The 15122-nt window shown below is 41.4% G+C and overlaps 1 protein-coding gene across 2 annotated transcripts in view; it reads left to right on the top strand.

Annotated features, from left to right (window-relative positions):
- loxl1 (lysyl oxidase-like 1) overlaps positions 1-15122 on the top strand; it is a 130800-nt gene that overhangs the window by 98441 nt on the left and 17237 nt on the right. Inside the window, exons 1-2 of one of the 2 annotated variants that reach the window (XM_038701348.1) lie at positions 4719-6208; positions 14438-14546. In XM_038701348.1, the coding sequence (XP_038557276.1) occupies positions 5128-6208; positions 14438-14546 (1190 nt within the window). In that variant the 5' untranslated portion in view covers positions 4719-5127. Of the gene's footprint in view, positions 1-4718; positions 6209-14437; positions 14547-15122 lie in introns of those variants that run through there. The other variant, XM_038701349.1, reaches the window with a different exon arrangement.

Genomic DNA, 15122 nt, shown 5'->3' with positions numbered 1-15122 from the left:
GACCCTCCAGTTTCTAGCCGGACTATAAAGGGGAAGTGGCTCAGGACACACATTCTGCATTTGGTTCATGCTGGACTTGAACCGGCAACCTTTTCAGTTTCCAAGCTAAGTCTGAACAGACTGAGCTAATGCCGCCCCGATTCAACACAACACACCCAGTAATTTCTCCAATTCCACAACTCCCTGTTTCCACCGTCCTTGATAATCCAATTGGTTACCAGAAGAATGTGAATGACATAGGGAGCTCTGTTGTGTCCAAAACGATCCCACCAGGAACAATCAAAACAAGTTAGGTGCTTATATCTTAATATGTAGGGAGGAAGTTACAGACCCAATTTAATTGACTTGAGAACACCATATAAAGAAACTGCGGATTTTCATCTTGGCAAAATGCAAAATGATATATGCTGCTTTAATTTATACTATGATGCAAGTGTTATTGTCTAACAAGATCCTAATTGTCTTAGCGGCAAGCTTGTTATCTCATACTGTATCTTGTAATGTTGAACTTTAGTCATTACACATATTCACAGCATGCATTTTGGACCCCATAAGTGAGTACTGTTGTTGTGTAATCACATTTTAAGACATTACAAATATGCTCCAAGAAAAAGAAAAAATACAAGGAAGATTATTCTCTGTTGTGGTACATCTTAAGGTGAAAAAAAAAGAACCATTATCTTAGTGTCTTTTGAAAAGGAAGATCACAAGGTTCATTCTGGTGTTGTGCTAAGAATAAAAAAAAATTTAAATGATCCTGTGATTGAAGGCATTTTTATCGTTTCGTCTCACAGTATCTGATACTGAGCCAAGAACAGAGTGCAGGTGCCTGATGACTCTCCTTGAATGAAAATGAAATTAATGGAAAGCAGGTGGGTACTTCAAAGGCTGACTGCTCCAACTGTATGACTAAATGTGCTTGCAATCGCCAACCTCAGCTGTTGTCTCTGCAATGGTGAAGTGGAAGTTAGGGTTGGGAATGGAATTGATTACTTAATATTAGAGATGGTGTAGAATAAAGCAGATGAAAGACAAGGGATCTGATGTGTTCCCCCAGAGTCAACAGTTATTAAAGGGTCACACTACAGAGACACAGTTTGTTGTTCAGCGTTGCCGCCAATCTCTCTTTATGACTGTTGCAATCATAAAGTGCTTACTAGATTGAGGTCTATATTATATCTTTTTTGTGTCCATGGTTGTGTTTTTATGTCTTAGATATAGTGCAGTAAGTCAGTAAACAAAATGTCTGCTGTATTATTATACCTAATGCTTTTGCTGCACTCATTTTACCGCAGCAGTGTTTGAATAACTGAACTGACCTATTTTAACACCTACAGATCGAATCAATGCTAACCAAACAACAAAGACACACTCCTTCATGTTTGGATTTAATAGTAATAAAACAAAATCCCTACCATGACCCAAAATTTTGTTTTTTGCAAAATAGCTGGAAATGTTCCACAGAAAATGCAGTCACAGCAATCTTTTAATGTTTCTCCAGCAGATTACAGATGGGAAAGGAAGCTGTAGGACAACAAAATGCTGAACGTGTCAGATTCTTAACCGACTTCAGGAAGTGGTTTATCATCATGTCTGACATTGAATAAACACATCCAGCCATCTAAGAAGTCCCAGTTTCTAACATCATGTTTGCTGAGCCATAGATGCATTGTTCCATTCTAAATCCTTTAACACAAATGCAGGCTTTATTTGGTATGTGCAGGATAGGAGCTGTTCCACACTGGCAGCCAATTTAACTTTAGCAGTTTTTCTGTATGTTCTTCATCTATCTTTCAATTTGTATATCACACAATTTCCTTTTGGAATAAGGAAGGATCCCATAAGTATATTGCAAAACGCAACTCTTGCAACATCTGACAGCTGCGAGGTTAAAAGAGTTTTTTCTTGTGAGGAAAAGAGATTTTTTTTTTCCATAATTAGGCAATGTCATCTCTTTATGTGATCTTGTGTTGTCAGCTGTCAAAATTAGCATGGATTTTATCTGTTTCCATGGAGAAGAGGCATCCCTTTGACAGAAATCTGGCCTGAATAAGAAACATTTATCAGTTAAAAACCTTTGTCAGTTTGACAAAACTTGGTCCCAGTTTTTAGGTAAAGACTTATTCAGCCAAGCTGGAATTGAAAAGAGCTTGACTTTTCCTTATAGGACGCGAAACCTGGACACAGTTTGGTTTGAAACACATCGTATTAGTTTGCACTTATTATATCATTGCCCAAAATACTGTCCTCAATTCTGGAGTGAACACTGATAAGTCTGTTGTAACATCATATATGAGAACCTCTATCTACTATCTACCTTGACTCAGGGGATGAATATAGTTCTAAGTATATAAGAGCATCCTGAGCTCTGATTCTGTGCAGCTAAAGGTTGCTCTCAGCAGGATGCTTACTCCCTGGGCTTTCCTCCTGTGGTGCATAGTCACTCAGATCAATGTGTTCTTTCACCAAACTTCACAGAGTACATGGTGTTTCCAGCAGACAGGAGACGCACACAGCAGTCACACAAAAACAACCAACCTTGCCTCATAACTTCGACTAATCTCTGTGGAATGTCTCAGTGACAGGATTTCAAGGCATTCTGAGCCTCTATGTTGGTCTGCCTGTTTAAATCAGCAATTTCTGTCTCTGAGGAAAATCCCCTGGGATCAATCTGTAATTAAGAAGAAAAACCTCAGGCTTAATATAACCCAAAAAAGTCTAAGGGCATGTGATACAAATGTAGGAGTAAGAGATGAAAACAAGACTGATCCAAATATAAAAAGAATCCTGGCTTTAAAAAAAAGCACTAAACAAAGTGGGACAGTGTAAGTTCAGAAGAATCTGACACTTTTCTTGCACAAAGAATTTCTCCATTTTGTGTCACTGCACAAGTAATATCCCCTCATAAGGTAACACTGCAAAAAGATCCACGCACTGTAAGGCTATAGTAAAAAATCAAATAAAATAAAATAAGAACATATAGTTCATTGCCCTGTCAATTGGAAATACAATAGATGCTAGTTGTGGTGAAAAGATGAAGTTGAATGCCTGAATATACAGTACAAGCATTGAAGTGGTCTTGTTGACCTCTCCAAATTCAAATATCAAACAGCAAATGAAAGTTTTATCTAGTATTTTGTATGAGAATGATGCATTTCTTAAATAGGCTGACATACACATTTTACACAAATGATTATACTGTTTCTGTGATGTAACTTTTAAATAAGCTGTTGACTGGCAAATATAAAATTGCTCGTTTTAAAATAGAAGGAAAATACAATCTAAAGTCAATGGTAGTACAGTGAATGTATCAGCCCTTTAGAAATGTGTTTTGAGTCATTGTATAAAATTAAGGGGAAGCTGATTATGTCTGTAGACCCAGATGTGATAGATACTGTATATCAGTGTAACACTCCTACACTCCTGGTCAGACAGCCATTTCCCCCAAAGACTTCTTACAACATTCTGTTGTGCAGAAAGAATCATAATGGGGTTTCTCTTTACAGTGCATTTGTCTGTTTGTAGGAGATGACATACACTGAAATCAGCATGTGTGCATCCGTTTTTGTTTTTTTTTCTGTATCCTTTTTCAGAAGAGCAATGTTGACTGCCACAGCCCTGGAGTAATGTTGTCCTTTCTTTGGTCTGTGGCACATTGTGGCCATTGGCAATGTAAGACATGCCAAGGAAAATACCTTGCAAACTGCTGACTTTGATAACAGTGGGAAATCTGATTCTGTCTGCATGCACTCTGTCAAGGCAAGCAGTAACCAAGCTGTTTCGAATCCCACATGAATGTGTTTACTAATGACTTGTCTCTCAGAACATTTGCGTAAATGAGGGTCTCAAAGTGCAACAGTGCTTTGATGGTGTTCACAGACAACAGCACACACATTGTTGTCTTGCTGGTGAGCTCTGCATGTATGCATGTCTTTTGTGCATTCAGTGTACTACAAGCAACAAGGGGAATGAGGGGTGGAGAAAGGTGGTCACAGAGGGGTGTGTGTGTGTGTGTGTGTGTGTGTGTGTGTGTGTGTGTGTGCGCGCGTTTGTGTTTGGTGGGAGGAGGGTTTTGAAAACTTTCCTAATTGACCTCAGTTTGATATTTCTTAGGGTGGAGGATACATACCACATTGGCTGACAAACCCACTGCATAAACAGTGGATTGTGTTGTAGAGACTACACTATATTATTCATGTTAAGTAATATTAAATATTGACAGACAGCGCATCTTTATTAAAGGCTTACTGTTGGTGCATATGCCACTCAAAATGCTTTGCTATATTTCAGCATTGCTCTATACAATATTTTGCCGAAGGATCCACTTTAAAAGAACACGTTGTCTATTGTTCTATTGGTTCTAGTGCCATGTTACCATTTAGGTTATTTCCCATCTGTGCATAACTATTGTATTTATTTAATACTTAAAGGCAAAACAATAACATAACAAACTTTTGAAACACCTGTGTAAAAAGCAAAGTTATGTTGTCCCTATCTATGCTTGTACAAGATGAGAAAGGAATTCAAGCTATTGAAATTGAGATGTGTAACATGTCTGAATGCTTTTGCAGATGGTAATGTTTACTCTGGAAACCTCATGAAGCCCTTGCTGCTGCAGGCCAGGAAACATCACTAGCACTAGGGCCATGTGGGACCTCTTAAAAAAAAGTTTGAGTTTTTTTCACAGCCCATTGTAAGCAATCAGGCAAATAGCAGCTTGCAGTCCTGTAGTGCACTTCTTTCCAGAAGGCAGAGAGCAATGCTCAGTCTACTGACAGGCAAGCCAGCAGACCGACAAGAACTCAGGACATATTCTCATAGCACTAACAGACGTTAACACTACCGGTGGGTCTTCTGAAGCCCACTTTCACTCTCCTGGGTGTGATTGCTCCTGAATGCAATATTGAACCTCCTCTACTGCTGGCAGTGAAGACCTGCAGATGCACTCAACCACAGGCGTGCCTTTCAACCCTGCATCTGTCTCAACAACAACAAAGCTGCACCCGCGGGAGGAGGATACACGTGTTTTATTGACAGACCTACAGGTGGTTTGAGTTTGAGTGTGAACTGCTGGTGGACTGGAAGGATTTTTCCTTTGTGGTGAGCTGTGGCGTCTTTGGAGCCAGTATGTTGCCTATTGTTGTGGCATGTTTGGTATTCATCCTGCTGGGCTTGGGGCAGGCTCAGGTTGCCACACAGACTCAGGGGCAGAGCCAGAGTCGAGGCCAGGAGCAGGACAGTTCTGCCACTCCATGGAGGCAGGTGATTCAGTGGGAAAACAATGGCCAGGTGTTTAGCCTGCTGAACAGTGGAGCTGAATACGTCCCCGCTGGGGCGGGGGCCCAGGACAGAAGTCCCAGGGTGGTTGTAGCAGACGCTCGTCCACGCTCTTCACGTAGACCTCAGGGAGGCAATGTCCGCCGACAGGCTCCATCAAGAGGATCCTCTGAGACAGTCCGTGGGCAGGCAAGGCATCCTTTTGGCTTTGGGCAAGTGCCTGATAACTGGAGACAAACTGCAAGCAGCACAGGGGGAAGCCAGTTCCAGGGATCCTCTAACACTCGCTTTAGGCCCTCCACAGGCTCTTCATCTTCATCATCATCGTTCTTTTCTTCATCTTCTTATGATGTACCATCCTACCCACAGAACCCATTTCCACAACAGCCTCCTTTCCAACCAGTACCTTACGACTCTAGTTTTGTTGAGGGACCGGTCAGGAGCTACGAGCCACCATTTCAACCTGTTGGCGGCGGAGGGTATGGCGGTGGAAGTTATGGTGCTGGGCGAGGGTATACTGGAGGAGGGTACGGAGGGGGACTGGCCCCAGTGCTCCCAGGCTCTCCCACTGATTTTACTGATGATAGCTACCGTTACTACCAGTCTTATGGCTATGGGCCCAATCCTGTGGTGCGTGCTGCCCAACCACCATTTGCTGATGGTCTGGACCGCAGATACACCCACAGCCTATACAATGAGGACTCTGCTCCTGCTGTCTCTGCCCCCGATGCCAACCAGGCCGGGGGCCAGGACAGGACAGGAGCAGCTGGTCAACCACCAGTCAGGAGCCCTCAGTATGAGCAGTTTCCTCCGTTTGGAAGACCCCAGCCTCCTTTCCTGCAGCCCAATCCTCCAGCCAGAAATTCTCCAAACTCTGCCATTGAAAACCCCAGTATGAATGTTGGGAGTGTGTACAGACCAGAACAGAGAGGTACAGTAAGCTTTTTGTTTGGGGGGTTTTGTGAACTAACACAATGTGTCCTTTTTTCAAATTTTGTTCAGGAAGCTTGACGAAATCTTTATAATATTAGGAGAGGCTCTGACACATGGGTGGGACGGCAATAGAGGCACATTTGGAGCAGTGTGTGAAAATTCTGAAGCGCTTAAAATATTTCACATTTTCTGTGAAAACAGGGATCATTTGTAGGCATTCACCCAAGGTATTTCTGTTTTAGAGGAAAATGAAAAGCTTGCCATGGTCATTTCTGTTATTGCTGGACTTATGAATTTGAAATATGTAGAACCCAGGGGAGCAAAGAGCTCCTCAAGTACACAATCATGTTTTTCCAATAGTTTCTTTCATGTTTGTCAGACATCTGAAGTAATCAGAATGGAACTGCTTTAAAGTCAGCCTAAATTTCTGTTTACAAACAAAGCAAAGTGGATGCAAGATTCATTCTTTCCCACTTGAATGGTTATTGAAACCAGGTGTTGGGCAGGCCCTGTCAAGAGAGCACATACAAGAACCTCTGTGTTTTTGTGTGGGGAGTTCTGTGCTACATGAAAGCATTAGGTAATGGTGGTGGTGACCTCACTGGGGGGCTGGTGACAGGGGGTGTTGGTGGGCAGCGGCTGCTTCCTTGGCTTGAGGACAGGAGAGGGGCAACAAGGGAGGGGGATACAGTACTTAACCATTCTCTGAGTGTGACGGAAAGTGTGGAAAGTCCCTGTAACACATGGGGTCAATTGATTCAGCTACAGAAAATCAAAGAAATATTTAGTCAGAGTGTGTAGGGGAAGAATGAGGAATGTCATACACAATAAGTTATTTTTATAACCCACCACTGTAGCGGGGAGAGAAGAAGTTTCTCTTGAACTTATTGTTAATGCTGAGGAATAAATGACCTAGCAAATGCAAAAAACATGTTGTGTTTTCTGTGTCCTGACTACGAAAGGCTGCATCTGGTCTGAGAGAAATAAGGATTTTGAGATTCTTAGAATCTTTATAATGCAGATTTACCTTTTGTTTAACTCAATGTTGTATCTGCTGTGCTGTGTGCCTTGCAATAATCATTCATTAAACACTCTACAACTCTCTTACACTATAGCTGGGAGCCATTTCTCCAGCACAAAAAGCCAACATGTGTGCAGATGTTTTAGTGCTCCCAGTAATCGTTGTGATAAAGATTCAGCCTTTGGGAGCTGTTGAAGATCAGACGTTTTTTATTGCACCACTTCACTTAAAACTAAGTTGCCAGACATGCATATGTATAACTCCATTGTTAAAGTTGTATTAGAGGCAGTAAAATGCATTAGACACTGTGATAATAAACATCACAACAGACAAAGCTTTCAATGGCTTGGCTGCTCATTAGATAATATAAATAAATAAATAAAATATGTCTCATGTAGCCTACTAAAATACAATTAGTATAGGTAATAATAGGTTTTGGGTAGGGTTAGCGTGAGTGGACAAGCTGGCAAACATTACCATTAGCAAACAAAGTGTACCGGTAACTGCAATGATAAGTTTCAGTAAAGAACCATTTCCAGTCATTGTTTTTAACTGTTAACTGGTCTATCCAAGATTAGTTGTAGCACAGTGTGGTATAAAGAGAGCAAGAACTCCACACAGCAGCATGTTCTGTGTTTAAAGTATTAAGCAAAGCCACATTTGAGTGTTTTTTCTCAAGCCACATTGGATTTAACATCAGTCAACAAGGCACAAACAAGAGTTTTTAATGGGACAATGACTTCAGCCCATCTCCACTTGACATACGGCGCATGATACCAGTTCTCACGGCCAAAATACATGGGGCACGGACACAGCGTGACACGTCTGTCACAACATGCCCGCAGCAGAGACACGTTTGCCGCAACATGCACTTACAATCAACTGAAACTGTGCCCCGTGTATTTCGGTTGACAATACTGTAGGTGTGCTCAGACCAAACGCAAAGAAAACTTTTGCCTAGTGTTTGTTTAGCAACCCGCAAGTATTCACCCTTAACAGCCAATGGGAGTAATATATGGCAGTTAATGCGAGTGCTAGCTTTGCTCGTTGTAAAGTACAAGCAATAGCTGAAATGTTCTGTCTCTGTACAGTAAAGATATGCAAAGGTGCCCACTGACGGTGACAATAAGTTTGTCCTCCATTTCTGATTCTTGGTGACATGTTGGGAGAATCTCAATGCTGATAGACTTTCACAACACAAGTGTTGAAACATTTTCAACTCCCCGGATGTGTATTTGCATCTTTGCATTGACTCTGTATGTAATTGTGCCATGCAGACATTTGCCTTGCTTTTTGTCTGAACATATAATAAGGCTGAAGAAGAGGAAGGTGTGCTCCTGAATCTCAGCCATGGTCTATTCTCTTTTTTCCCCTTGAGAAATCTCTATATTGTGTTACCAGAGAAACTGCCAAAGAACAGATTCTGACCAACAACAATGAGTTAAATTTGGGAACAAATTCAAAGGGATGACTTAAATCAAATCACAAGGGAAGTTTACTCAGTGTTAGCAGCACTCCAACCCAGTTGTTGCTGGATGGAATCTGATTGTGCAGCCCTGGTGAAGGTTTACACTTCATTGTCCTTCATTAACTATCACGGCAAAGATCAGTTAAAAAAAAAAGTCAGCATATTGTCCCAACTATACCCTTTGCAACATATTGTCATTTCATCTCACCCTAACTTACTCTCATATGCCCTGATAATGCCATAAGCAGTCAAAGGTAAGAATAATTAGACTGTAACTGTTACTGATTAATTCATTAAATGAGCTACAAGGCAGAGCTGTAGTTATGGCACTCTAGTTAAAGCAGGATAGAAGCAGGCTTCTCACTATTTCTGAAATTAATCTGTAATATATCAACTGACTGTAAAATGGTTGGTAATCATGAAAATAGATAACGTGTAATAACAAAAGGCCGTAGAGATTATAGTTAACTATATTCTTGCTCATCATATGTTGTTGTGAGTTATCAATATTCATTTTAAAATGACCTCAATGAATTTCAAGTATACTAATCAGTCCTCTGCAGCTAACAGCCTATAGAGTATCTAAAGAGGGAGCCCTCATGTCTTTGATTATGCTATATTAGATGGTATAAGAGGCACGGCAAGATTCAGTTTCTTTTCTCCGTGCCCTACTTAGAGTGTAATGTGTGGCTTTGTCACATGCTGTCGAGAGCTGATCAGCTTTGGCTTCTCAATACACTTTATCCCTCTGAGAGAGACCCAATTTCACATTTCAAAAGATTAGGGGGCAGAGAACAAAGCCTTGCTAAGATGAGGAGGAAAAATTGGTTTGAAAGTGCTGTTGGAAAACCTCTGCATTTGAAACAGTTGGTCTAACAGTGTTTACATGGTCTGCCCGGGAAGCTTCCACTGTCCTATTCGTCTCAGAGAGAGCTGTCAGATGGGATGTTTACACAACGCCTGCAAAGGCAAAGCCCTTATTTAAACTTGTAGTTGGGTAGTGGGTAGGGAAGACTCACCTGGATGGTAAATGCTGGTCAAATATAAAATAGGTAACTTCCTATCTGGTTTCCATAAACATACAGTAACTAAAGCCCTTCATGTTAGTCCAAAATCAAAAGATAAAGTGCATTATTTCATCTTTTTTTTCTACATTATTTAAGCTCGCTGCAACATAAATTAAGGATTGTATTTAACTTTTTTTGAGTTCATGAATGCTTCCACTATGAGAGGTCATTTGCTTGAACAAGCTCATTTTAAAGTGTGTCTGGCCCTTATGAGCTAAACAGAGAGGGGTGATAAGCCATGCCAGAGACCCTTGCTGGCATGGCCTTTCCTGGGAACAAGACAGACAGTCATTCACTCTGACAAGTCAGGCCTGCTTTGTTTTACTTGTACCTCAGGTTTTCTGACAGACTTGGTCAGTGGCCCACTTTAAAAACAGCAGTGGTGTGAGATCACTGTTGTTTTGCCCTTGCATGCACGTTCACCTTCCCTGTGTCTCTGTCTGGCTCTCTTACCATATCTCTGCGCACCCTTGCCTTCCTACATCTTTTTATCTCTGTCACTTGTTTGCAGGAACCAGAGTATGAAAGACAAGGGCTGCATTGTAACAAGCACTCCTGTGATACTATAGCTTAGACCTTTCCAAGTTTAGCCTTATCCCCAACAGATATGACTAGTCGTCATACATTTACTATAATAAAGTTTAAGCTAAAGAGACACGTTCATATTAAGATTATTGTCATGGAAGATCACATCACATTATCAGCACAAGATGAACAAGATGGCGCCAGTGTCTTCGGACTGCCGTCTTTCATCGCTATGTGTATGTAAACTCATGCTGTTCCTAACCTTGATTACTCCAAGTGCCAGCACCCTGCTTGTATACGATCGTCAAACTTTACTGGATCTTCAACTTTCAGCCAAGGACTTTATAAAGTTAGACCACGATGGCCACAAAACTTTACCGCCACTTCTATCAGGGATCCCACCATACCTCTGCCAACACACGCTTCCGCATCCCTGGCGTAAACGTTACAGCTGCAGGGGGAAACGTAGCGGTAAAATGATGAAGATAAAAATATACCTGGCATGCTGCTCCGGAGTATCGGAGTATCATGCGGTCCCCCTCGGCCGTACGATTCGGGGATTTCCGAGGCCTGCCAACACCAGGCAGGGCGAATCTACGGAACGTGCGGCCTCTGTGTCGGGTCTCTTGTACAACCAACAACGTGGACCTGCCTGCTCCTGCCAGGTTCGGTTTGGCCAACTCTAGATCGCTAGCCAAGAAAACTTTCATCCTAAAGGACTTCTTCACGTACTGGATTTTCAGTGACCGAGACTTGGTTGACTGCTGGTGAGTCAAGTATCTTGTCTGAACTCTTGCCACATGAGTGCAAGAGGTGGATTAACTATCTATAAGGTCCATAAATGTAGACAGTTAACATTATTGTCTTTGCCTCAGTACACTAGCTTTGAACTGAGCCTGTTCAAACTGAGTCGCTCCCAAACTGTGCTGTGTGCAGTGATATACCGGCCTCCCAAATATAACAAGGATTTCTAAAATGAATGTCTTGGCAGAAATCCTACCTAAATATGACCGTGTCCTTATTGTCGGTGATTTTAATATCCATGTGTGCTGTCCAGACAAACCAATGGCCAAGGCTTTTTTAAGCCTTATTGACTCTTTTAATCTTGTACAATCTGTAACTGGCCCCACACATAAACGCGGTCATATTCTGGACCTTATTTTATCATTTGGCTTGTCTGTTCTGAACGTGCAGATTTGTGACCCAGTGTTCTCTGACCACAAGCCTGTTTTATTTGACACTGCCTTGGCCTATAATACAGTTAAACCTTGCACCACTGCTAAACACTGCCGAGTTATTAGCCCTTCCACTGCTGTTAAATTCTCATCCGCCTTTAGCCAAAAACGCGTCCTATTGGACTCTATGAGAAGTGATCCAGAGGGCTTCAGCTAATGGTTTGACTCTACCTGTCAAATGGTGATGGACACAGTCACTCCACTAAAATTTAGACAGCCCAAGGAAAAAAAAGAACCCTGGCTAGATGGCAAGACTCGCACTGTCAGACGTGCATGCCGCAGGGCTGAGCGCAAATGGAAGAAGGACAAATTACATGTCTGTCTCCAAGTATTAAGGGACTGCTGGTGCCTATATCAAACAACCCTGAAAGAAGCTAAAATAAAGTACTTTTCTGAAATCATTATGGCAAACTATTGCAAACCCCATGTTTTATTTTAAACCACTGATTCTGTTCTTAACGTTCAGCAAACTGCTGATATCTCGGATCCCGGCTGTGAACAATTCCTAAATTTCTTTACTGACAAAATCAATACTATCAGAGCTCATATCACACCCTCAACGTATGATCCGTCTCTCTCTGCTGACTGCACTGCCCCTTTTTCTTTTAATAAATTTGAACCTGTTACGCTGTCTGCATTACAACAAATTGTTTGGCAGTCGCCAAATGACGCTTTACCCCCCTGACTCTTTAAAGAGGTTTTTCCCCCAATGGCCCCTCTGTACTTACAATTGTGAACAGTAGCCTTACTTGAGGAATGGTTCCTGAAAATTTTAAGCACGCAGTAGCGCAACCACAAATTAAAAAACCTGGACTGGATCATGCAGATCCAGCACATTGTAGGCGTATTTCCAAGCTCCCTTTTTTATCGAAACTCCTTGAAAAGGTAGTTTACAACCAGTTAACAGCTGGATGAGCACAACAATCTTGAAACCTTCCAATCTGGTTTTAAAACTATGCACAGCACCGGAACTGCTCTCATAAAAGTTTTTAACGATATATTTTTAGCAACAGACACTGGTGACTGTGTGGTCCTTGTGCTTCTGGATTTAACAGGTGCTTTTGACACAGTGGACCATGAAATTCTGGTCTCTCGTTTAGAGCGATGGGTGGGCATTACAGGCATAGCCCTAAAATGGTTTCGATCCTACTTGAAAGGTAGGACATTCAGTGGACATTCAGTGTCAACTGTGGTGACTCTGTGTCTACCACAGCGCACCTCTCCTGTGGCATCCCGCAAGGTTCAATTCTATGCCCTCTTCTCTTTTCCCTTCATCTCCTCCCACTTGGCTCAATACTTAGGAAACATGGCATCTCTTTCCATTGTTATGCAGATGACAGCCAGATCTATGTACCTTTGAGTAAAGATGACACTCTCAGACCATTGTTTGCCCCACCTCGATCTAGGCTCTCAGCTCAGTATGTCACGCCAACCATCACTGACCTAGGAGTCAAAATTGATGTCGATATGAAACTGGATAAACATGTTGGGTTAGTGGTTAAATCTAGTTTCTTTCAACTGAGACAGCTGGCTAAGTTGAAACCGATTCTGTCTAAGCAGAATTCTGAGACCGTTATACACGCCTTTGTGACTGCTAGACTAGATTACTGCAATGCACTTTTCGTTGGGATGAATGGATCGTCTCTCGCCTGTCTCCAGATGGTACAAAACGCTGCAACTCGTCTTCTAACGGGAACACATAAATATGAACACATCTCCCCAGTTCTACGCTCACTCCATTGGATACCCATTCAATTTAGGATTGATTTTAAACTTCTTTTTCTGACTTTTAAAACCTTGAATGGCCTTGCCCCCCCTTACTTATGTGAGCTGCTTCATCCTTATACACCCACCCGTTCGCTCAGGTCAGTTGACAAACTTCTCCTGAGAGTGCCTAAAACCCATCGCAAGCTTTTGCAGTGGCAGCTCCGAAATTGTGGAATGCTCTTCCTCTTACATTCAGACAGGCTTCCTCACTGTCTGATTTTAAAACTTGTCTTAAAAACCATCTCTTCCATCTGGCTTTTGACCTTTGAGAATGACATTTGGAGGAACTCATTTGTTAGTGTTTTAAGTGTATACATTATATGTATGTGATAACCTGTAAATTGATGTTTGCTTTTTTAATCTCTGTACAGCACTTTGTGCAACTTCGTGATTGCTGTTAAAGTGCTTTATAAATACATTTTGATTGATTGATTGATTGATTGATTGATTGATATCCAAGAAGACAAGAAATTATTGGTATAAAAATGTTTCCCTAATAACAAGATGTATTGGGTGAGAGGTTATTCAGCACTGGAAGCTATATATCTAAGTGTGAATAGGTTTCTTAGGTTATGGGATTTTGCACACTAGAGGCCAAAATGTAACCATCATGCTCTCCCAAACTCACCCCGTGTCTCATTAGAAAACCATGATAATAATCTGGAATGCACATAATTAGAGGCCAATGGCTCAGACCCAGTCTTGAACAGTGGGCCCTGTTGCTGCATTGTTGCCCATCATATCGTCCATCAGCACCACCATAAATGCCAGGTAATAAGAAATTGATGACAAATATGCAAATATGCAAGTTTTTCAATTTCTCTGGTGTTCATTGGCAGTGTTTGGAGGGGTGGGAAATAAAAGAGACCAAACCTTTCACAGATTACCATCACTGACATTTGTATTACTAAATAAAATTATAAAGAAAGAGAAAGTGCTGAAAGGTTTGTCAGCATTGTTTAAATATAGTGTGCAGTATTATTATGTTTGAGTCTAAAATCTCCCTTTGACTAATCCAGAAAGTAAATACTCAAGCAGATTTGTGTGTTCTGTGAGAACTTTATTTATTTCTTGGAACACGGTTTTGTGATATTTACAGTGGCTGAATGATAATAGAGGCTGAGCAGTCTTTCTATCATTTCAGGTTTGCCTGACCTGGTTCCTGATCCCAACTATGTCCAGGCTTCCACATACATCCAGAGAGCCCACATGTATTCTCTCCGCTGTGCTGCTGAAGAAAAATGTCTGTCAAGGTAAACCGTCATAATCCTGGATGTACTTTACTGGGATGTGTTTATTTATTTATTCATCTATTTCTTTACTTTTTCAGTGGGTTCATTCTAATGTAAAACTATCAAATGTGTTCTTGCCCCTACGGGTTCTGTTTTCATGTTAATGTTTTTTTATGTTCGTGACAAAGCTTCTAATGGGCTACAGTCCAGGTTGTACCCTGCTTTAGATTATGCATTAACAACAAAATGCTAATTTCTATTAATGATTTTTGACATGACATTCTCTATAACCAGCTACACCTTTGGGTAGCATCGACCAGAATGTGAACCATCCACAATTCTAACATAGCCTTCAGGATTATACCAGTTCTGCGCAACAACATCTGAAAGAAATACTAAAAAAATAGATCAACAGCACAACAGGAGTGAACTAAATCCTAGTAACCTTTGGGGATACAGGCTTTCATTATGTTAATTTCTCTGTATTGGTGGATAGCATTCCCTGCAACCCTAGCTGGAGTCCTTTGACTGCCTTTGCACTAAGGACACTATTGAAATGATGGAGGTGTGCTGTCCCCATTGCTGTTGTATTTGCCC

This window comes from Micropterus salmoides, unplaced genomic scaffold (assembly GCF_014851395.1).
Source record: "Micropterus salmoides isolate LMB-PRFRI ecotype aquatic unplaced genomic scaffold, ASM1485139v1 Ms_hic_scaffold_6, whole genome shotgun sequence".
Taxonomy (NCBI): Eukaryota; Metazoa; Chordata; class Actinopteri; order Centrarchiformes; family Centrarchidae; genus Micropterus; species Micropterus salmoides.
Note: the sequence above shows the minus strand (reverse complement) of the source record. Positions and strands in the feature narration are given on the sequence as shown.